This window comes from Hyposmocoma kahamanoa, unplaced genomic scaffold (assembly GCF_003589595.1).
Source record: "Hyposmocoma kahamanoa isolate Upper Pololo Valley unplaced genomic scaffold, ASM358959v1 84, whole genome shotgun sequence".
Classification (NCBI taxonomy): Eukaryota; Metazoa; Arthropoda; class Insecta; order Lepidoptera; family Cosmopterigidae; genus Hyposmocoma; species Hyposmocoma kahamanoa.
In genome coordinates, this window is record NW_020654229.1 from 5,539,405 (window position 1) to 5,564,811 (window position 25,407).

General features: G+C 35.7%; 2 protein-coding genes across 2 annotated transcripts; one reads left to right on the forward strand and one right to left on the reverse strand.

Moving 5' to 3' along the window:
• Nucleotides 1-987: 987 nt before the first annotated feature.
• Nucleotides 988-3,578, reverse strand: LOC113234424 (probable isoaspartyl peptidase/L-asparaginase GA20639). Its single transcript, XM_026469735.1, has 6 exons — nucleotides 3,392-3,578; nucleotides 2,312-2,508; nucleotides 1,663-1,776; nucleotides 1,422-1,590; nucleotides 1,238-1,339; nucleotides 988-1,154 (listed from the first exon to the last, which is right to left on the reverse strand). The coding sequence occupies exons 1-6, from the start codon at nucleotides 3,576-3,578 to the stop codon at nucleotides 988-990; spliced, it is 936 nt and encodes a 311-aa protein (XP_026325520.1).
• A 5,685-nt stretch (nucleotides 3,579-9,263) lies between these two features.
• LOC113234496 (ferrochelatase, mitochondrial) lies at nucleotides 9,264-24,314 on the forward strand. The gene is made up of 9 exons (XM_026469832.1): nucleotides 9,264-9,366; nucleotides 10,674-10,839; nucleotides 12,411-12,528; nucleotides 14,637-14,738; nucleotides 16,770-16,932; nucleotides 18,576-18,731; nucleotides 21,006-21,122; nucleotides 23,424-23,551; nucleotides 24,029-24,314. The coding sequence occupies exons 1-9, from the start codon at nucleotides 9,274-9,276 to the stop codon at nucleotides 24,153-24,155; spliced, it is 1,170 nt and encodes a 389-aa protein (XP_026325617.1). The 5' UTR covers nucleotides 9,264-9,273; the 3' UTR covers nucleotides 24,156-24,314.
• The last annotated feature ends 1,093 nt before the right edge of the window (nucleotides 24,315-25,407 follow it).

Consider the following 25,407-nt stretch of genomic DNA (forward strand, 5'->3'; position numbering starts at 1 on the left):
TCATGTACGTACATTTCTGCGTTCTTTTGGTCTACAATTGAAGGAGAAATCTGAAAACATACCTTCAGCTGAACGTATAACCTCCTTTATTTCCAAATCGGTTAAAAATAGGAGAAGTAAGACAATAAGTTTTCTCCAAAACTGAATAAAATTGACGTATGAGAGTATTCGTCCTGAGTTTGGATTGATAAACCACAGAACAATAAATACAGTAGAAATGCTTATTTTGCGTGACACGTGTGCTAACAATTCGCGGAGCTCCGCAAACCTAAGCTCAATCCGCTGTTTTCGCTATGTTCATGTCAATTTTGAAATGACATGAACGTAACGTATAAAATGCCCTTTTAACCCTATGTAAGTTGTAACCCGAAAGTAAACATTATACCGCTGCAATATGGTAGCTTCTTTTTTGGAGAACTAAGTAAACATTTCGAATTCGTCGTCGTTCAGCTATTAACCGCTAGATGGCAGCATAAAATCAAAACGTAACTTGCAATAATGTGTCTTGATGGTATTGAACTTTCAACGACATGCCAACGAGGTAAAATTTTAATTATATTTAACAGTCGAATTCATTATTAAGATTTCATAGTGTTAAAAATTAATTTTGGCAACAACGTTTCTAATCCTCAAGGTTTCTTAGCTCCACTCAAAACGTCTTCTCTGCCAAGATTTTTTAACACTGTGGGAGTGGGACAGACGCCCCAAGACCATTTTATTTATTTTTAGATTGAGCGCCATCTAGTTAACTAACGTAAACAACAACAAATACCTTCATTATCATAATGATCCTTGATAACACCAATACCACTTTAGATAACGACACGAGTTTAGAAGTCAATGAAATAACAGGTGTAAATTCCAAAATATATTGATTTCCAAAGTAAATATTTAAAACAATGTATCACAATGATATTAAAGTATTCATACTTGGAAGTACTTTGTGTCTTAATTTTTTTTAATAAACATCATATCAACTAGCATTACTTACTTACACTGTTCTTCGAACACCTGTCCATGTTCAATACCATAAAATATTTTATTATCTTTTACATAAGCCCATGACATTCTTTTTGAACTAAAATGAACACCAACTTCTCCTTTATTGGAAAGAGTTATTGCACCTGCCGTATTATTCAGACGTGCCGTCATTGCTAAAATTTAGATTTATTATTGATAATAGAGTAGAAATTAGTAATAAATATTATGTAGGTATTTTTCTAAATATTCTTTATACCATTGACAGCATTTCTCGTCGCAGTGTTTGCATCAGCACCACCTTCCATGAGCTTGATAATACTATGAGCCAAGCAGAATTTAAGAATTGATTCGCCGTGCCCTAAAACCATAACAATGAAAGATATAAATCACATCAACATGATATTTATAGGATTTAGTTCATAAATTTAAGTTACTTTCACCTGTGGTTGAAACACCTCCTATTTTATCATCTGCGTAAGTTCCGCTACCAATCTGAGGTGTGTCGCCAATGCGACCAACTGCTTTACCGCTCATACCACCTGTGCTAGTGGCTACAGCAACGCGCCCTTCCGCATCAATCGCCACAGCTCCTACAGTGCCGACTCCTCCCTTTCAAAGTTAATCAATTTTGTTGGATATTTGTAATTTTGTTGTGTTTAATTACATCAATCCAATGCTTACTTCATCTTCAGGTCCAATCTCCGTCCTACCAAATTCTCCATGTTTTAAGAACTTTTTCAGTGCTTCTCTGGCATTCATGCTAATCAGAGAGTCTGAGGGCACAACTTTAAAACCCTGTAAGTATTATTAATTAATGATTTTAAAAAAATAATAAAATTAATTAGGTAATTAATAGATTCAGGCGTTACTTTGTGGAAGTCGATGGTAATAAAAATAGAAGTACATTAATTTGCTACTCTACCTATTTGGTGTTTTAAAACAGATGGAAATAATTAGCTACAACAACAGGGGTTGTATAATAAATGAACAATTTAATTTTGCATCATCACCTTTATTGCAAGTATTTTTGAGTTTCAACAATAGTAACACTGGGGGTAGGGGTATAAATATACCAACTGTTCTGAATGAGCTCATTCTTCGGCCGAGCATCAGCGATTAACAGCCTTATATTTTTGGTGGTGGTTTGTGACTGTAGTTGCGCTTGTGTTATTTATTTTATTAATTATATGTGGAGGGAGGGTGGTATAATTAACTGCATGAGAAAATATTCAACACAAGCGCAGCTATTTTGCATTATTTAACTTTCATTAAGGTCACGGAGTAGCAAATTAATTTACTTCCATTTTTGGAGAACTACAAATATGTGTACCTTTTCTAAAGCAAATAACTTTGCACCTTCACCACCTAATAAAGAGTGAGGGGAGTCTGTCAACACTTTGTGCGCAATGCTTATAGGATGTGAAAATTCTTTTATTAGTGTTATGGCACCAACATCAAGATTTGTGCCACTCATCATACTGGCTTCCATTTCTACTTCACCTTGCAAATTTAAAACTGATCCATATCCTAGAAGTACCAAAGAAAAAATAATTCTATGAGTATGAATACATTTTTATTGGTAATATTATATATATCAAACACCTTAGCCGCAGCTTACTTGGATCCAAGACCCACCCAATACCGGTTCTAATGGATGGCCAATAAAGATGGTTAAATTTTATGTATTTATTAAGGTCCATCAACAATTGTTACAACAACATTATGAGTGGTTACTATTGCAAGGGTAAGTATTATACTAATTGCACATTTTTTTACAGACAAACACAGCATGCAAGTAAATTAGTGGACATTGAGTAGTCCATAATGGATATGGGCTGTACTCATATTTATGGATACATTTTGATAGTAAACAAAAAGAAACAAAATAAATAAACCTAAAATGTAGTACTATATTGCACTGCTATTACAACAGTGTTGTAACTCAAAATATGTGAAATCGAATATTATATCATTACTGAACGTAAAATTTGATTCTCGACACTTCAAAAAAACCATCATTAGAATATTGTAAGAAACAATCAAAAGATATCTACTTAACACAATATGAGACTTTATGTGAGCTAGTTCTGGCCAAAATAATCCTTATTCAAAAACATGAAATTAATTTCTCCATTTTATTGGTAAATATATTTGAGAAAATGTTTAAGTGTCTATAATAAACTATAACATATAAATTTTAATGATTTTGCGGGAAGTGAGTAATTCGTTTTTCGTCGATTCTGAGAAAGTCCTATTTTTGAGTTAATACACTATTTGTACTATTTGTATTAACAGTGCGTAATTATATTGCGACTAAAGCTTATAAAACTTAAAACAAAAAAAGATAAATAAAAATAAGTCACGATAACGTGATAGAACTAGGAAATTTAATCAATTGTTCACAACTTACCAGCATTAAAGTTGTCGTCTTTTTCCATAGACACTACTGCTGCCTCAACTGCATCAAGAGCACTGCCACCTTTGTTTAAGACCTCTTGACCTGCGGTTACTGCAACCTTAACTCCGTCCAATTTACCTTGCACCCTACTATTGGGAATATCTCCTGCACCGCCGTGCACTATAATTATCGGTTTCATTTTCTACAAAAACAAAAAGCAACTATCTAATATTACAAATGTACGAGTAACTGAATATTACAAATGGTTCTTAAATAATAGCCTGTTTAATATAATGTACGTGAATAATACTGAAATGTAAGGCTGATAAGATAATAATGACAATTTAAGTCTAAAGGCAAACAGCCGTTATCATAAGATATTTACCTTAGAAGTACCGTTTTACGAAAAGAACCCGTTAATTAAATTCTACTGTTAACTCTATTTTCTATTTCTGACCAAAACAAACACAAAGTTTTAAAAATTAAAAGTGGAACCACAGACTACTTTTTAAAAAACCAAACACGTATATCTTTTTTTTATTTTGGTATGGTAGAACTTCGCGGTTGTGTTTGTGCCATTGCAAATTGCAAAACGGGGAAATAGACGAGGAAAAAGGAGTGGCCTTCTAGGACGTGCAGAGTTTAATCACGATGTTTTTCTTCACCGAAAAGCTGAATGCTGAATTTGAAATCGCACATAAATTTCGAGAAACTCAGAGTACATCACCCTTGACACTTAAGATTTAAATCCATCTCTATGCCGCTTACGATAAGTACGGTCCAAAGTAAAAAGTGCCAAGCTGATGTGCTATACTTAGTAAATTCGCTGAAGTTTATGTTTTAATTTTTAAATCAATTACTCTATGTCGATATCATAGATAGATGGATTAATTATAATTGTCTTCGCATAATTTCAAACAACAATCATTTTGTCAATATTTCAATGTACAGTCGGTGCCCTCACTTATGTACCCACTATTTGTATAGCACTTAGTACAAATGGTGGATACTTAAATGAGGGCACCGACTGTACATTGTTGTCATTGCAGTGATGTTCCTGTGTAAAAGCACTAGTTTTAAGCTATTATGTTCGATATTTAATATGTAGTGTTTTTTTATGTGGAATGGCCTGAATAAATAATAAAGTAATAATAAGACGTATGTGTAAAAAATACAAATCTGTCTTTTTTGACGACAGAGTAAAATGACATTTGCAATATTGCCAGTTTTTCTAAAATTTCCAATAGTCATGTAGCTGTTGCCGACAGTTTTATCAATTAATTGTGAAAGAAGGTAAAATTTTGCCATAAATTTTAGAATTGTGAATGTTACGACGTTCTAATGGTTATTATAAAAAACCAGTATCGCTGCCGCTCGCACTAAGCAAAATGAACCTTATTATTACGGAATTAGTACGGGAGGAATTTGAATTCGAGCTGAGGTAAAATAGTCTCTTAAGACTTGAAATGAATTTCTGCAAATTCAATTGTTCAAGATGTTTGCCGGTTTCTGTAACTCGGTACAAGTGCAATTTCAGGCGCGAGTAACTTCAGCACACAATATTTCTTGAAATGTATATTGACTTGACTAGGATTTTTTTGTTAACAACGTAATAAATCCTTACTGAATTTTATATTAAAGCTTAAGTGTACGTGACAGGATTCGAACCCACAGCCTCTGCTTGGGAGGTGATAGGACAAATCATTAGGCTATCGCGTCTTTTCCATGTTTAGAGTTGCAACGAATATTTGATATACGGTCTGCTTTTTGCTTCTTCGCCAGCAGCTAAAAACAAGAGGAAGAAATAAGAAAAAACACAGTAAATTATCGTAGGTATTCAATTTTTATTAATGCTGAACTTATATTATAACGTCGAGTGCATCATTGTAAGTTCACGATAGCGCAATTTTTCGCTTCTTTATCTAAAAGGTCAAAGGAGATGTAACATAATATAAGTTAAAAATAACTGAAAGACCCAAAAAGTAATGTAAATTTAATAATGAATATCAAGAAATTAATATATATGTATTTGACAATAAGGCATTCCGGTTCAAATCTGCCATTAGGAAGCTTTTATTTTATTAACATAATTTGTAATCGATCGTAGGAATTTTTCTAAGTACCCCTCAAAAAGTGGCAGAAAGTTATGTTCGAGAAATAACGCTAATAGCGCCTCCCGTCCTATATGCTCTAAGGGTAAGATACTGGTTGTAGGTACTGGTTTTTGAAAATACTAGTATTCCAAGACTTGAATTCAGAAATGAAAAAGGAAGTCAGATTTGCCTCAGCTCTATTATCCGAATGGAACTGAGGCATATCTGACTTCCTTGCTGTAGCAACATTGATTAAAAGTCCAAGTGACACTATTAAATTGATAAAGTGATACGCGCCTTTGATAAACATTCATTCATCCGTTTTGTTCCATTCACTCGCGGAATGTCAGTTCATCAGTTGGTGATTGATACTGAGTTATGTCAAGATCAGTTCATGAAATTCTACGTGCATTGTTTTGCGTTATAATTTAGCGGAATTTTTATTTATTCAACAGCTATTTAGAATACCAAATTACAATAAAATCATTAATTTATCACTACAAGTATTTTCGTATGGTGTATTATTCACAAAGTGCGAGAAACAGCGTTTTTCAAACTTTATAAACTTGTAATTTTGCGTGATTAATAATTTCTAAACAGGATGTTATCAACAATTTGTGAGTTTCTCTTCTTTGTTATTGTTTAATTTTTAATAATAATGATAATTTCTAGACTGTGACTGTAACTTTTTCATCGGTAATCGGTAAATAATTATATCATTGGATGACTAGCAAATTATCATGCGCATAATTTGTTTTATAAAAGATAATATTTGCATAGATATAGACACTTATTTCTTTAACCAGTTCATGGATAATAACGCCGCTTACCGTAAAATTAAATATCAGAATATGATAGTACCTATGGGGGCATCGAGTATATAACCAGAAATAGAGACGAAATAAGGGCCATCCAGCCCTAGCAACTCATCAGGCAAATGCGCCTTATATCACTTTTAAATATCAACTCTCGTTTGAGCTGAAATCACAAATTAGAAAACTGAAATAGTACAGCGCCAACAAATGACCTGTGTGTACGTCTCTGTATATTCCAAAAATATTCTGTATTTATTGTAATAAACATAATATCTGTAACTATGTGTAAAAGATAATATCTGTAACTAAGTGGGGCAAAAACAGCAAAACATCTAATTACAAAAGAAACGGAATCACATTTAATCGGTAATTAAATATTAAATATGTAATTTTGCAATTTTATAGCAAAGCTCAAGTTAAACTGGTTGATTTGAATTGAAACAATTGACGACACCTGTCAAGCACTTTGAATTCGGGCTGGCCAATCGGAGCGCAGTTGTCACCGTAATGATTTGGCAGAATAGTTTTCAAACAAATTAAATTACATTTCAACTCTATTTCTGGTTATATACTCGATGGTACGGGGTAACCTGTCTTGCTATATGCATCTCAAAAAATCTTTACATTGTGTTTCCCAAGTGCTTTCTATGTAGTTGCAGCGTACTGCTTCTCTTCATAGAAGTATCAACAACCTACTGATAAAATTTAAAAATTAAAAAAATTTTTAACATTAGATGTTAATTGAAGTTATATTAGCCAATTATTCACTTTAAAATGCTTACTACTTGCAATAACTGTCACATTTAAATAAGTTACCGATTTGACTTGAGTATAATCGATTAAAGAACAAAATGACAACACTAAATTATATTGGAGGAATTAATAAAGAAAGAAAGGGGAAGAACAGATTAGATTAGCTAGTGCCAGTTAGTGCTCCTTGTGAATATAGTGCTCTGTGAGTTTGTGCGATGAACGAGGGAGATTCAGTACCTTACGATACAGAAATACAGAACCTCTTGACCGGCAAAGGCTACAAACATTATTCAAAACACAGTTATCGAACATCCTATTGTTTACAAAGCAAGAATTTATATAAAAATCTCTTATTACTTTAAATAGTCTGGATTTTGTTTTTATTGATTTATTTTAATGCAAGACTAATGCATTCCTAATTTTAGGCCTTTAATGTCTTAAATTCTATAAAATGGCTTAAATGGCTCCCAATCCGTCAATGCAGGCAAAAGAGCTTACTCTACAAGTTGCACTCCATTGGTTTCAATCCTTATTATCCAGAATACTTGAAATGTGACTTTCAGTACCTCTGTGACTCCATTAACTCTCTTTCACTCTCTATACCTCTGTCATTCTGCTTTCATGTCTAATTCCTTCACTTTCCATTCAACACATTTCTGGAATGCTCTCCAACAGAAGGTCTCCTAAAGGTAGTCTTCTAAATGGCTTCTTTTAAATTGTTTGTCACAGCGATAATCATCATTATCTTCAGTTATTGTATATGTATATATTAGGTTTGTTGGTTATATACATATATGATTAATTAAAATTGAAATATTTATTACATTTATGTTATTAATTTAATATTTTGTTTAATTTACCGTGTTGGTGAATTTTGTTTTCCTCAAAGGTTGACTGGTTGAGAATGCTTTTAGCATTTAGTCCGCCTTTACCATTGTGGCCAATAAAGTTAAATATGGAAATAAAAGGATTTTAATTTTTCTTATAATCTATTTATATGTTTATTTATATATGTTGAGTGTGTGCGTTATTATTATTACTTCACCGACTAACTCGGTAAACGCTGGTGGATAACGATATCGCATCTGAATCCAAATAGAACGCTTAACTGAGTAGCCCGGAGAGCGCCCTTCGATTCGAGAACGATATCCAATTGAATGATTCGATTAAAATATCGAAGAGTTCTGAATAGGGGTCCTGGTTGCGCTGGCCGTCAGCGTCACCATGTCAGTCAGTCCGTAACCATGGCCAGTGCAAGCTGGCCGAAACGTCGAAAGGATGATTTATTTAACTACACTATTATCTTATTCAACGACCTTGGTGGGCGCTAGATGAGGAGGTACCGGGTTCAATTCCCAGTGGAATCAATTTGGGAAATAAACTTTTCTGTTTTGGAGAAAAATGCCTGCAAAGTTTTTCTTATTTTCATTTTTTTTTCATCAAAATATTAATTACAATACGTACCTTTTTCAAATGAATTTAAATGTAGTGTAATGTAGAAAATGAAACAATTTTTTTGGATCTAAATCGGGCTGACCACGGGACCTGTATGGTCGTGGTTTGTTTGAAAAAATAAATATACGCAATATAAATCTGATAATTAATTTCATTTCTTGTGTGTAACAATAATGAAAACCTTAGCACTCAATATGAAGCATAATTATAACATAGGAAATGAAACTATTTTTCCGGATTTAAATCGCGTATATTTGTTTTTTCAAACAAACCGACGTTTCGGGCCCTTTACAGGTCCCATGGTCACGGTTGACATGGTCAGTCACGGTTGACATGGTCAGTCAACCGTGACCATGACCGGAAAAATAGTTTCATTTCCTATGTGTATCAATCGCGAAAACCTAAGAACTCGATACATAATTATAACATTTAATCATTGACTTACAATTATATAGACGTCGGGTCCGCGCTAAAGTGTCCGAACTTACAGGGCGTTAAAATCGTATACAGAGCGTCATTCACGCTTTAGTCTTCGTTTGTTCCTTCTGACAGCGAAGCAAGCAAAATTAGACAGTACTGCGATGACATTACAATTTAAATTCAACGTTTTAGCTTTTTCATATTCCTTTACATGTCACTACGTTTAAATAGGTTGACTTGGGACACTTTTTTCGTGGTTTTTGTATTAGACCCGTCGTCCATTTATTTGTAAGTCAATGCATTTAATGGAGTTTTTATGTTGTTAACCACAGATCGCAGTATAAAGCAGGTGCCATGGATGTGTGCTTCGTACAGCGCAACATCACAGTCAAGTAAACCTAAGACTGCAATCATAATGCTTAATATGGGCGGGCCTAAAACCACTGACCAGGTAATATTTAATATTTCTATAAATAGCCTGAATAGCGTCTTTGATGCATTTGTAATGTGGGGTTGGTGTCGAATTGGTCTAATACAATACTATAATCTATAAAAGTAATCTAAAAAAACATCACACGAGTGTTTTAATGCTTAATTATGTACAGTTACATACACTGCTTTATCTATGCACATATTATAAGCTCTCTATTATGTGTTCAGGAACCGCATTTTGCGACTGGCCAAATGGCGACAAATAAAAACTTTTCTCACGCATGTCACACAATCATAGTTTTTATTTAAAACGTGTAAACGCTGTCAAAATTGTTTTCTATTGACATTTCATTTCGAATAAAACTTCATCACGACTGATTCTACGTCGAATCAAGTTGTTTTGTTTTTCAGAGATGTTCGAAATTTGAATGTAATAATAAAATCGAATTTGATGTTATTATGAAGCAATAGGTCAATGGAAGCAATAATAACATTTTCACAGATAAGAAATTTGTTCTAACAAAACAATTGACTTACAATTATATGGACGTCGGGTCCGCGCTAAAAAGTGTCCGAACTTGTAAGGCGTTAAAATCGTATACAGAGCGTCAAACTCCGCTTTAGTCTTCATTTGTTCGACTGACAGCGCGATACTGCGATGACATTACAATTTAAATTTTGAATAGGTTGACTTGGCACATTTTTTTCGTGGTTTTTGTATTAGACCCGTCGTCCATTTATTTGTAAGTCAATGAACAAAACAGTATCTTTATGCTGGTAATTTGCGGTTTTTGAACACGTCATAGAAGGTTTATGATGTGTGTAGATAAAGACTATCAACAACTGTCCAGTATTATCAGTAGAGCTCCTTGTGAAAGAGTTTGTTCATGGACATACTGTCACCTTACCTATTGCTACTGCCAAACAGAAATGTTCGCATTACTGCATTCTGGTTTGATATGGGATGCTCGTGAAACATGGGACTTAACAACTTATCTCACGGTGACAGCCGGCAGTAGCAATGCTCCTCAGATCTTTGTGATATAAAGCTCTGTGTGGCCCTGCAACTGCTATGGACAGGCGTCTCGCTTACCACCAGGCGCACGTCTTGAAGTCGGTTAAAACAAGAGGGAAACAGAATACAGACAAATGAAACAAGAAGAAAAAGAATAATAAAGACTATTTATTTAGATGGCCCAGTGTTCGATCCGTAACATCTCTTCTGCAGGAGTGGTCGGTCCATAACAAGTGTAGAGAAGCAACGTGAAAGACCTAAACGGATCACTCCAATGGCATTCCATTTACCTTCTGAACTATCTTCCTCAGGTAGGCGACTATCTCCACCGAATAATGACAGATCGCGATATGATTCAATTGCCCGTACAGAATAAACTAGGGCCATGGATAGCGAAGCGGAGAACGCCTGAAGTTACCAAAAAATATGAAGAGATAGGCGGAGGGTCGCCTATATTAAAATGGACACAAACTCAAGGTTAGTGCTGTTACATTATCATCATGATCATCATCATGGCGGATGTTTCATTATCCAATCTTGGATGTAGGCCTCTTCCCTCTTCTTCCACTCTTGGCGATATTGTGCCCGATTAATCCAGCCCCGACCGCCGTGTCGTCGGATGTCGTCCAACTCTGATGTCTGAGAGACTGGAGATCCAGAGCGGACATCAGATTACATTATGTTATTAAATGTGGAAATTTGATTTTGTTATTCACCTGATTTTATACAACCTCAAATGGCTTTGGTTGATCCCGCATAACAGCGGAACTGTTGAATCAATCACTTGGGGAAAAAAATATAATAAAATTGAGGATATATAAACATGATTCTTAAAAACTTTCACAATAGAAAAAAAACCCCAAACTTACCTCGAAATTTTACAAGAAAACCGCTGTATTCAATAGGTGCTGTACTAATGATTTTTTTATATCAACTTTTTTTTTTTTTAATTTATTTCCAATCAACTAAGGTATATTACAATCACAATTTTACAACATTTAAAAACCATTAAGGTTCGAGTCAATGCTGTTATTAATCTACATCGAAAAAACATAAACGGTATTATAATAAAATATATGAAAGTATATGTATACACATACCTATACTACTTAAACTACACCACTACAAAATTACACTACTGTACTATAGAAATAAAATATTCTTAATTAAAAACAAATAAGACCAGAAAAGCAAGGCTGTGGTAATTTCTACTCTGCATTTAAATTGTTTAAGAAATAAGTTTTAAGTTTCGATTTTATATTAATTGTCGTGATATTTTTTTTTAATTCGGAGGGTAATTCATTAATAACTGTACTGAATAGAACACGTATACTGTATGATATACATTTTTCAAACGGCTTTAATATCGTTTGTAAAAAAATAAACTCTAAAATAATGCCAGTCTCCTTGCCGGCCAACTAAAGCTAAGTGAACCGTATTAGTACGGGAAAAATTTGAATTCAAGGCGAGGTAGTATGGGCTCTTAAGTATAACTTTTAATTTAATGTGTATGATATAATGAGTCACATCTAGTATAAGCAGTGGGCGTAGTCTGTATATATCCATGGTAGCGCTAATAGTTAGCACCTGAGATCTTTTGATTGATCTACTGTTTTTGTTAGCTTTTTTAAAAATTGTAATAATATGTCGCTAAAAAAAGATGATAAACAAAGGCAAGTTATTGTACTTCAAAATTCTTATAAGACTGTTCTTCCTAGAGCTGAAAACAAATTGTTCACTTTAAAGCACCGCTTTGAGCGGGATAGTCCCGCTTTTAGTCTTTGTGTCCCGCTGTCCCTAAAATACTCGAAAAGGTCCCGCTATAACAAAATAGAACACGTGATAATTTAAAAAGATGGTGCGAAAGCATTCGTAACTATCATAAACATGTGATTTATTTTCAAAACAACAATAAATTTACAGGCGTAGGCGTCGCGCCCTGGGGGAAAAAAATATGGTCACCTTACTGATCAATACGTCACCTACAAATATTTTAACTACGAGACGTTGTGAATGGAGAGACGATTTATTTACTCATTGTGTTTTAGGTAAATTGCTAACAGAAGAATTGGACAAAGTATCAAAATTGACAGCTCCACACAAGCCCTATGTAGCGTTTAGATATGTACCCCCGTTTACTGAAGAAACATTTGAACAGATAGAAAAGTAAGTTCCTTTGCCTACATTCTGTACTGAACACATGCGCACCGTTATCTGCAAATAATGGTTTTCTCCATTCCACTATTTTCATGTGCGTTATATTGAAACAACCATTGTTAAATGCCATGGAGTATATAACCAGAAATAGAGACGAAGTATAAGGGCCATCCATCCCTGTCAACTCATTAGGCAAATGGGCCTTCTATCACTTTTAAATATCAACTCTCGTTTGCGCTGAAATCACAAATTAGAAAGCTGAAATAGTACAGCGCCAACAAGTGACCTGTTTGTACGTCTCCGTATATTCCAAAAATATCCTGTATTTATTGCAATAACGATAATATCTCTAACAAAGCCGTGTTGTTCTATTTGGTGGCGTGGGAAAAACAGCAAAACGTCTAATTACAAAACAAACGGAATCTCATTTCATCGGTAATTAAATATGTAATTTTTCAATTTTCGTCCATTATAGCTAAGCTTAAGTTAAACTGGTCGATTTGAAGAGAAACAATTGACGACACCCGTCAATTGTTTCGCATTCGGGCTGGCCAATCGGAGCGCAGTTGTCACAGCAATGATATAGCAAAATAGTTTTCAAACAAATTAAATGACATTTCGTCTCTATGTCTGGTTATATACCGTAGCATGGGGGTGCAGAGGGGGCTATGGCCCAGAGCGGCTTAGCAATGGGGGCGCCGGGGGTGAGCGCGGCCGAACCTTAATTAGTAAAAATATATATTTTTTAATTTAAAATTAGAAAATAAATACACCTAAGTACCTCTAATTGACAAAACTATATCTCGAACAACACAAAAATAGCAACGGTAGGTGAACATAAAAACACAATCGAGTCTAGCCTGCCCGAACGAAGTACTTTTGTAATCGTGAAAATAGACGGGGCAGTCAATTTAAGGTTGTTCCCGGGCGACAGAAGTCGACGCCACGTCGCTGCCTTGGTTGTAGTGATGGACAATAGTTACTAAAAATAATCTATATATTCGATTATAAACATAATCGAAATAATTCGATTGTTGATATCAATTAGTTACTACACCTCACTTTTTGATTGTTCAATCAAATTTTGATTGTTGATCCAATATTGTAATGGAAATAGAAATAGAAACCATTTATTGCAACGCCACATCATAAAAAAAGGCACAAAAAGAGACTAATATAAACAAAAACAAAAATAACTAAAAAATCAGCGCAACAACATTTAAACAACAAGTTACGTAGTACTATGTGTGCGGCTGTGTGTATGCAAAAGGATCCCATTCAGATAAAGTTACAACCACGACTAGGCTGTGACCCTGGTTTTCAATGGGCCCTAGCCGAGTGAGTGACAGACGTATGCGTCCCGAAGTGAAAAAGGGATTGATTGTTATAAAATTAGTAATAGGATAGATTTTTAGACTTTTTTTTATTTTGCGTTGCATAGTATAGAGGACCTTTTTGTTTAGACACCGAAAATTTCATTAACTGCAGAGCCTTGAACACCGCCGTGCTTATCGGTATTTTACAGGATATATCGCTGAGAGTGTGCGATGGAATTACACGATTTGATTACGTTTTCCCCTTTCCATCACTGGGGGACTAGACCTGATGATGAAAGGCCCAAGTTATAACGTCTATGACTGTTATAACTTGGGCCTTTTCAAGGCGAGAGTGCATAGGCAATATTTATGTGTGCATGCTCCATCGTCGACCTCATCGTCGCTTTCCATCAGGAAGGAGGTCAAATGCGCACTTACATTTTATTTAAAAAAAAAGTACTTAATTACTAAATTAGGAACAATATTCGATTCTTTTTCGGTGAAAACGACTAAATCGAAAATCGAATGTAGGATAGTGTTACTATCGATTATTCGATATTTTTTTACTAACAATAACAAACCATTGCGACTTGGTAGTGACCCTTTCGCTCTCTCGGATGTCACGATCTATAATATTTACAATGAGCAACCCCTAGAGTTTCTCTTTCATTCTTCTCAGGGGAATCTACCTTACGAATGAGCTGTAAAGTTTAATCAAGAATGACGATTTCAAGTGTAATTTGCTTATTTGTGAAATAAAGATTATTTTGACTTTGAGATTTATTTTTCTAATTTTTTTAGGGATAGAATAGAGAGGGCGGTGATATTTTCCCAATATCCACAGTACAGTTGCGCCACCACAGGTTCGAGTATGAACGCCATATTTGACTTCTACAAAAATCGGTAAGTGTACGAGTATAATAATAATAATCATCATTATTTAGCCATACGACGCCCACTGCTGGGCATAGGCCTCCCCCAACGATCTCCACGACTATCGGTCTTGCGCTGCCCGCATCCATCGGCTTCCCGCGACCTTTATCAGCTCGTCGGTCCACCTGGTTAGGGGCCTACCCATTGAGCGTTGTCCGGTGCGCGGTCGCCATTGAAGAACCTTTCCACTCCAATACCCATCGGTTCTCCTAGCTATGTGCCCCGCCCACTGCCACTTCAGCTGAGCAATTCTTCGAGCTATGTCGGTTACCTTAGTTCTCCTACGGATTTTCTCATTTCTGATTCTATCACGTAGGGAAATACCGAGTATCGGTCTCTCCATTGCCCGCTGAGTGACCTTGAGCTTTCTTATGAGGTCCATAGTATAATAATAATAATATACTGGTGTAATTACAGGCACATGGGACTTGTTAATTTATGTCTCAAAGTGACGGGTGCAGTGGCAGTGCCCCTAAGATCTTTACGATTAAAAGCTCTGAGTGGCACTGCGACTGTTATGGATAGGCATGTAGCTTACCATCAGGCGCACGACTTGTTCGTCCCCGTGACTTGGAAAAATTAAGAACAGGACCCAGTTCTGCTATTTTTTTTAAACCACTAGTCATTGTAACTCCATTGAGATTATGTAGTAATTGTGATAATATTTATTTTTTGTTTTTGTTATTTATTATTTAAAAAAAGAAAGTATTTTTTAAAAAAGTTTAAACAATTATTTAAAAAAAAATTTTTGTTGTGCTAAAATCTACTTGCAATGGCAGTTAAGTTTCAAAACAGTGTCAGTGGAATTGCAGTGACGTCATTCATTCATTCAATCACTAACCATCGATGTTGCTTTATTAAAACTACAATGGAAATTACTATATCTTAATTTTTATCACGTTTAACCTTAAAGTATGGACATCTTATTTTTATAACACTACCTTGGACATGTAACCTCACAGGCTCCAATATGAGAATGCGTTTTTGTTTAATAAAACAAATAATTTTTTAATAGGTATTACTTACATGAGTGAGGGGGGCGCGTGTACACGATAAGAAATTCGACGTGTCTGCAGCAGAAAAGATGAGAATGGTCTTGTACACGACAAGAGCTTTGTCGGATTTAGCCACGAAAACATGTGTCTGCTGTAGATGAGATAATTATGAACGAGGACAGGCGTGTGTAGGGTAAAATGTGTCAGAGCATTACGAGTCTTCTCGACAGACACCCGCCCACGCATAAACGTTCGTTTGCCGACTCTTTTTCGTTCGTTTATTGACTTCTCGCAGAGCGTGTGAGACTACATGTCCGTACTTAAAGGTTAACCAGCAATTTAGTCTATATATATATATAAATAAATAAATAAATATATATATATATATATATATATTACTTAGTTTTCCTTATATGTAACAGTATTTATTATAATTATAATGAGATTTTGTGAAGCGATGGATGATAGTGAGTCAACTATAGTGCTATAGTTTAATTTATTATTTCAGTCTTTGGTTTCTTTTTTTTCATTTTTATTGTTTTTTTTTAATTAGTTTGCTTTCACGGCGCATTGGTTATGGAACTGTAATGCCGTGTAAACATATTTACAATAAATAATGAGTGCCAAAATTTCACCATCTGACATAAGGAACATTAAGGATATTGTGACATTTAAAAGAAATTTATTTGAATACCTTGTTAATGAAACATTTTACTCTATTGATGAGTATTTGAATACTAAAAAGTAATTTGATGTTTTCAATTATTATTTTAATCAAAATATTTTAAGTTTGTAGAATCGTCATATTTATTTGTATATTGACAACGTAATGTTGTAAAAGTTAAGACTTTATAAATTGTATATAATTCTTATGTTCCTTATACTCATTTACTTCGTATGCCTTGAGGCGTAGCATAGAGGGTCACCATAAGTTTATTTATCACCATGTATTTCAATGTATCTACTGTAACGTATGTTGACGAATAAATAATAAATTATCTTCCAGCAAAGTTCCACCGATACAGTTCAGTATCATAGAGCGTTGGGGCTCGCACCCGTTGTTGGCGAGAGTGTTCGCAGAACGTATAAGGGAGAAACTGACGCTTTTCGACCCTAAACTTCGCAATAATGTGCTCATATTGTTCACAGCCCACAGTCTGCCGTTGAAGGTAGGTTTTTTACGCACACACTAATAGCCCCGCACTAGGCAATCCTGTATCGCGTTTGGCATGGACACACGTAAAGAAACTACAAATTACACCCAAATTCACGAGAGAAATAAATGCAGGACGTATTAAGACTCCTTTCTGCCCGAGAATCGAATCTGTGGCAGAAAGAAATCGTTCGGTCACTGAGGCAGTTGTAGTCACATATGACGGGGCCAAAATGGGGTAGGTGAACGCACTGACTGACTTTGAGTTGCTCCCTCAGCAGTTGCGCCGGTCGCCGGTCTTTATGCGTATGCCCAGGTGTTAGGGGTTTGTCGCGCCGCTCACTCTGGCCTCTTACAGACAGACGATGTGCTAGGATGATTTTCCGTAAAGATGCTTTTTCCGTATTGCCGTTGGACAACTGCTACGGTGACATCGCGTCAAAACGGGGAATGTCTTACATTCAAATCAGTGCGTTTTTTTAGGGTAGGAGTAGAGGGGAGATGAGTAGGTCATTTGTGCATTTGCGAATATGATTACGTATCAAACCTGACAATATATATGTATAGTCGGTGTTAAACTTATAAAATTACGAACTTGTTTGCCCGCATATTGAAAAATGAAATCAACTATTAAGGTGCTATCTATTTTGACGAAATATTTGTACCAATTCGTCTCATCTCTTTATCTTTCAAGTACACACAAAAGTGTTTGTGTCTCAGTAATGTACGTGGCATCTGTACGGTGTAAACGACTAGTGGTGGGCATATAAACGAAAAGCACTTAAAAAGTTTGCTTTTTGAAATAAGTACATAAGCACGCTTTTCAATTTAAGCGTAAGCGTTGGTCAGTTCAATACTCAACAATTTGATTGATTTTTTGTATGCAAGTAAATGTAAGTGCGTAAGTGTAAATGTAAGTGCGTATTTGACCTCTGTCTTTCCTGATGGAAAGTGACGATGAGGTCGACGATGGAGCGTGCACACCTAAATAACGCCTATCCACTCTCGCTCGATCCAGTCTGCAGGCAGGCAATTCCACCCCATAGCCATATAGATTTTTTACAATATGCATATGTTTCAAGTCCCGGCATCAATGTTTCCTAAACAAATTAATTCGTCAACGTGAATAATAATTTTATAGATAAAAATAAAACTCGTGTTTTACAAATAAACTTACTTATCTTAGAACCTTTGTGTTAGTGGTCTACTCATGCTTTTCGCTATCAACACAACGTTGCAACTTTTTTTTAACATAAAAGTCTATGCGCTTAAACGTGAAAAACGTTAAACGATTTTGTAGGATTCAAACTAAAAAGCGTTTAGAAAATTACGCTTTTTAAAAAAAGCACGTCTTAACGTTTAAAAATATAAACAGTTTTTCCCATCTCTATAAACATCTACACTCTGTAGCTCAATTCGATATAAAATGTTTAATAACAAAGCGTTGCTAGGCAACCATTGATAGCAGGTGTAAAGAACATTTTTTATCAATTCTCTTTATCTTGCTCTGCCCACGGTATGCTCGTCTAATTGGAATTTAAGTAGATAAATAGGTAATTGGGTTAAGTTTAAGTAATACTTGCCTGGCTAATTGTTATAAAGTTTGCAAAGTACGTTGATACTTATGATTTATGATATTTAATAAAAAATGGCTTCCAGGCAGTATCGAGAGGCGACACCTACCCACACGAAATCGCGGCGTCAGTATCGCAAGTGATGACTCAATTGAAAGTTCCCAACCCACATCGATTGGTGTGGCAGTCCAAGGTGGGACCGTTGCCTTGGCTCGAGCCCTATACTGATGATGCTATTAAGGTAAATAACATTATCGTATAATTTGTAAATGTTATTTAATATCAATTCTTACGATGTTGTAGTAGCAGTAGAGTTCTTTGTGAAAGAGTTCGTCTGGGTAAGTATTGCCACCTTATTTATTTCTGACGCCATATTTGCGTTTCGGTTTTGAAGTGGAACTTGTCAACTCATGTCTCAGGGTGACGAGCGCAGTGGCAGTGACCCTCAGATCGTTACGATTTATAGCTCTGGCACTGCAACTCCGCTCTTATCATAACTAACGTAATCGAGATTTTTTAAGTGAAATTGATTTAATAACGTATCTGGGGGTCGATTCTGGACCCCGATTCAGAACTTTTCGATATGTTAACCGAATCGTTCGATTGGATGTCGTTCTCGAATCGAAGAGCACTTTCCGAGCTATTCAGAACATTCGAGTTAAAACGTTCGAGTCCGATACGATATCGTAATCCAACAAAGTTTACGGACTTAGTCGGCGAATATAGATTATAAGAAAAATTAAATCCTTTTGTATACATTTTTAAAACTTTAAAGGTCTAAAATATAGGAATGCAAGTCTTGCATTAAAATAAATTAATAAAATGGAACAAAATCCAGACTTCATAGAGATTTCCATATAGCCTTTCGGTAGCGGTTCGGCTTCGACTACGACAGTTCTGACGTTTGATTCGGGTGTTGTGAATAAAAATGACAAGAAACCGTACGATATCAAATCGAATCGGTCGACAACGGAGCCGCCTCGAGTGCACGTACAGTATCCTCCCTATTTCCCAGATAGGTACCGGAGCTGTAGGCACCCTTATTATAGATTATAGGTATGCATGAGTCTCGCATCAAAATAAATTAATAAACTTGAACAAAATCCAGATTTTATTTAAAATAAAAGATTTCCATATCACATTCTTGCTTTGTAAACAATGGGACGTTCGGTAAGTTTCATTCGATAACTGTGTTCTGAATAACGTCTGTGGCCTTTGCCGGTCGAGAAGTTCGAGTAATCGTACGGGTGTGACGTCATTTCGGATATTGTTTAGTTTCAGTTTTATTGTCCAACTATTTATTACACTTTTGACATAAGCGTGCCAATGAAGTTCCATAATTATTGACAAGCAATCATAGATAGAATCTTTATTCACCACCATGACAAATACATACACAGACACGTGATACAGACATTAACTTAGATGTAACACAGTAATATGTTCTACTAATATCTCTCTTGGAGGCCATGGCAATGAAAAGGCGTTGATTCAGCATAAATGACGCGGCTGTCTGCGACCCTGGTATTCTGCCAGGACCCTATAGGACCGAGACGCCACTTGTAAAACATAAGAAAACCAATTCAATTTAATTGAAATCAATCCAATTAAATTTTTTTTGCGAATTTGCAATAAACATAATAAATTTTAATGGTTTAATGTTCCGCCGAAGTCGCACGTTACTCCATTTATTAATACCTAATATAATGTTAACAATGTCAATGTGCCAAATCGATTAAAACTTTTTTACTTTATAAACCATTGATTTACAAATAAATGGACGACGGGTCTAATACAAAAACCACGAAAAAAATGTCCCAAGTCAACCTATTTAAACGTAGTGACATTTAAAGGAATATGAAAAAGCTAAAACGTTGAATTTAAGTTGTAATGTCATCGCAGTACTGTCTAATTTTGCTTGCTTCGCTGTCAGTCGAACAAACGAAGACTAAAGTGTGAATGACGCTCTGTATACGATTTTAACGCCCTATAAGTTCGGACACTTTTTAGCGCGGACCCGACGTCCATATAATTGTAAGTCAATGTTATAAACCATCTTTGTTCAATGAATTAATTGTGAATTAAAACAATTAAAACTACTTCATTAATAAAATCGATTGTTATAAAAAATCGAATCGGTAACGCATTAGGACATCACTAATTGATTAATAGTCGAGCTGTCAAAAGTAAAATAAATCGTTGGACGGACTATAACTGTCATTTTTCAAAGAAAAGAAAAACTTTAGGTGCCAACAACTCAAAAGATACCAAAATGCAAATGCGTCGTTTATGTCAAGGAGGGCAGAACCGCAATAGACAGGCGTGTCGCTTACCACCAAGCGCACGACTTGTTCGCCCTGTCACTTGTTATCATAAAAAAAAATGTTTTCTATTACTATGATTGGTACTTTGAAGAAAAAGATTTACGATCACTGCACCATTGTTTACGTTTTTTCCAAATTCAAAATAAAAACGAAGTATAAGCACAATTAGAGTAACATATGTGTTGTTTCAGCTGTACTCCAGGCAAGGCCACAAGCACATGATTCTAGTCCCTATAGCGTTTGTCAACGAACATATAGAAACTCTACATGAACTTGATATTGAATACTGCGACGAGATTGCCAAAGAGGTACTGTACAAACTTTATCCTCCTATTATCTTCTTTTTCGTAGCACCCTTAACAGAACGGTTGTGGTCATCACGGAGTATGTTTGTTGGGGGCTAAGGCTCTCCCCACGATATCTCACCATCTCTCTCTGTTAGTGGACTCCTTCGTGCATTCATGCAAAGAATCTACCACTGTAGACTTTATTTGATCCGTCCATCGCATGGGTGACCTTCCGCACGGTCTAGTGCCCCGCACGACAAGACGCTCTATGGAGTCAGAGCTCCGTCTTGAGAGGTGCCCGAAGAACTTCAGGATGCGAATTTGCACCACAGGAGACAGACCCTGTTTAATGCCGAATTCTTGGAGAATTGAGACGTTTGAACGAAACTCTGGCCACGATACCCCAAGCATTCTTCTCCAGCACATTTCCAGAGCGTCTATTTTCATCCTCTCAATTTCATGAAGCGTCCATGTCTCTGCAGCATACAGAAATACGGGGAAAATTATACTACAAATTTTCTGGGATGATGAAAAAATAATAAAAAAGAGATGAAATGATTTCATTTCCTAAGTAAAAAGGGGGATAAAATATCATTTCTGAATACCAAATATTAATTAGTATGCTTAATCATAATAATAGTGTTCCCTTAAATCAAGTTCATTTATAATTTATCCGTAGATCAACTAATATAGACGGAACAATGAATATATAAATCAAACATTAAAAAAATATTTAAAAAAAATGTTTTTTTATAAAAGTGCACATTTACACTAGTTAGATATCTTTTCATCGCTGTAACATCGACTATCGCTACATAGATGTGTTGCAGCAAATTTTTGATAATTCTTTAGCTCCGACTGTTGTATTATGTTTTGTATTATAACTTGCTAAAGAATCAAAAATAAGATTTTAGTAAATGGAATTTGGAACAGCTCCAACTGTTGTGGCGGTCGACCTGGGAGTGACCGTGGTACGAAAACAAAATGAGAAACTGAAGGAAGATGGAACAATTCAAATTTAAAATTTAAATACATGTAAAATAAAAAAATGATAGGATACAAGCGGAGAGAGGCGATACAAAGAGGTGAGATGACGGTGTGAGGAGGTCACACCGTCACAGATGTACTTCGGGAGCTATATTCATATGCAACTCTACAGGTTCGAATGCATGAACTAACCAACCCTGTACCAATCAAAAGGGGAGTGCGGCAGCGACACATCATTTCGCCAAAATTGTTTACTGCTATCCTTCAAGACGTAGTAAAAACACTTGATTGGACGATATGCGGCGTTAACATCAATGGAGTCTTCCTGTCCCACTTACGGTTTGCAAACGACCTGGTACTCTTCGCTGAAAAATTTAACGATCTCCAGAGGACGCTGCAACTGTATGATGCTTCTATGCGGGTGGGCCTCAAGATGAATATGTCCAAGACTAAGGTTATGGCGAACATCTCCAGCGTCACAAATCCAAGTATCACAGTTGGAAGTGAGATGTTGGAGATTGTCTATCAATACGTTTATCTCGGACATATTTTGTCTTTTGGCAAGGAGCATCAAATGAAGGAGATCACCAGAAGAATTCAGCTTGAGTGTGCCGCGTTTGGCAAGTTGGACGAGATTCTTAAGTCAGCTAAAAATCCACAATGTCTGAAGACCCGTCTGTATAATCAGTGTGTTCTGCCTACTATGACTTACGGTGCCGAGACATGGACGCTCACGCAGGAGGCTGTGTATAGGATGAGAGTTGCACAGAGAGCCATGAAGTGTGTCTTGATCGGTATCAAGGTTATAGACCGTGTTCCCAAGATTCGAAGTCGAACTAAGGTAAAGGACGCGGGGACCCGCATCACGAAGCTAAAGTGGAGCACCTTATCAGGGAGACAAGATGACAGATGGATTAAGGCAATAACTGAGTGGCGTCGAAGGACTGGATACAGGAACGTCGGGCGTCTAGCGGCGAGATGGGCGAACCTGGATGATATTAGCACGGGATCGTGGGGAGCGGCACAGAAACTTAGAGGTCTATATCCAGCAGTGGGTGAAGTCAGGCTGTATATGAATGAATGAGATATTTGATGATCAAATAACATTACCCCTTTTGTTTTTTCACATTTGGCGGGTTCGATTCCCTGTTCAGACGGGCGATTATTTAAAAATCTTTGAATGTAGTACGAATTGATTTTATAATCAAAATTAATCTATAAAATTTTCTATCTACGGTATTTAAGGCGCTTTTCCTCCATGTGGCATGGCCGTGAGACGCCCTGTATGGGAAATAGATGAATAGATAATAAACGGTGTTTTATTTTCCTCGACAGGCGGGTGTAGTACAAATAGAAAGGGCAGCTACCCCCAACGACCATCCCATATTCATCCAAACGTTAGTCGATGTGGTCAACACACATTTACAACAGGGGCCTCGAATATCATCACAGTTCCTTACACAGTGAGTTTGAAATTGTACTTTTTTAAGGGCAGAGTTCGTCGAGGGATGTACTGTCTCCTTACCTATTTCTGCCGCCAAGCAGTAACGTGAGCATTACTTAGGCAATGCCCCTCAAATCTTTGCAATTTAAAGCTCTGAGTGGCACTGCAACTGTCATGGACAGGCGTGTCGCTTACCACCAGGCACAACTCGAGTCATTTATTTTTATTCATTTATTTATTTATTCATTCATTTAACATTTGTAGCTTTACAGATAAATCCAAATCACTACAAACAAAAACAGCAAAAAAAAAAACATCAAATAACATACAAACAAATAAACATAATACAGTTCACAGGATTGAACTCACAGGCATCATTGGTTTAAACACTTTCCTTTATTCACACATCAGACATCCAAACGTGCTGTCAAACAAATCAGAGTGTGGTCGTCCAAATTTGTCACGAGATTCTTTTTATTTTCTTTTTGTTCGACAGATGCGTGCACTGCACAAGTCCCCGCTGCAAAGCTTCTAAAGAATTCTTCAACAGTCTCTGTAGTACGCCAGTCACAGCCTCGGAGCGCATCTTCGTAGATCCACGGCATAGTGTCGCCCGCGCATAGTTAATAAGCATATTTGCAGGACCAGTTTTCATAAAATTTTAAATAGGCATGTAGTTGTTATCGACACTTTTATCGATAGATTGTGAAAGAAGGTAAAATTTTTCCAAAAATGTCTTGATTGTTAATGTTACGACGTTCTAATGATTACTAATTGCGTTTTTCTGTCGAAATCCTTTTTTTATATACATTTTAATAAGAAAAGGCGGATTTGATTGTCTATGTTGAATTAAAATGAAAAAAAAATTATATCTCTTCCTTGTATTTTTAATAGACATAGTTCTAAATACAGTGTATGTATGAATTTACAAAAATTGACAATTCAAATGAACTTGTACCCAGCAGTTGGACTAATGAGCCGGTGATGATTCAAAGAAAACAAGCTCGGCTATTTATTGAGTAAGCGTGACCAACATTCAATCGATAGTCTATAGAATATTTATCGACTGCAATCACTAGCTGCTTGCAAGCGGGCAACAATTTCGCTCAATGAACTAGTTTTTTACTCCATTTTCAAAAAAAGCGTTTTTATACACTTGAATCGATCTTCATAAAAATCGAATCGTAATGTGCATCCCTATAGTCTGTTCCAATCCATTTTGAACGAAATATAAACAAAACGGTTTAATTTCTAAAGCAATCACTCAATAAATCGGATAAGTAACACACACACACACGTATATTTCGAAGATTTTGACTTGATATTTCATCATTTTTTCCAACAATATTCATTTGAATAGCATCGTAAAATCGTATTTGAAAATGTTAGTCAAATAGTGAGGTTATTTTTTAATTAAGATGTATGAATGGTCTATGGTTGCATAGTGCTCTACGGAAAAAATATTCAGTCCATTCAATTAAACTTTTGTAATCGATTAGTAAATGGAAAATTTCAATCGCAATTAAACGAGTATTTAAGTGTTAGGATTTGAAATTAAGATTTCGGAAATTTTAAATATGCTGTTATAGGTTATGTATTGAAAACCGCTAATATGACTCAATTAAACAAAACGATTCATTCAATTAATTAATCGATTTGTAGTTGGCAGTAAAATTGGCCATTACTAAAATCATCATCTATGGTCGGGTCAGTGACTTGTTTCTTTACTTTTTGTTTAAAATAGATTGAAACGAAGTATATAGTTCGATCTCCGGATCAATGTAGGAATTTAACTTTTCTGTGTTGCCTTATTATATGGGAGTTTTTGCTACCGTCGTTGTTTCCAATTTCCATAACACAAGTGCTTTATTTTAA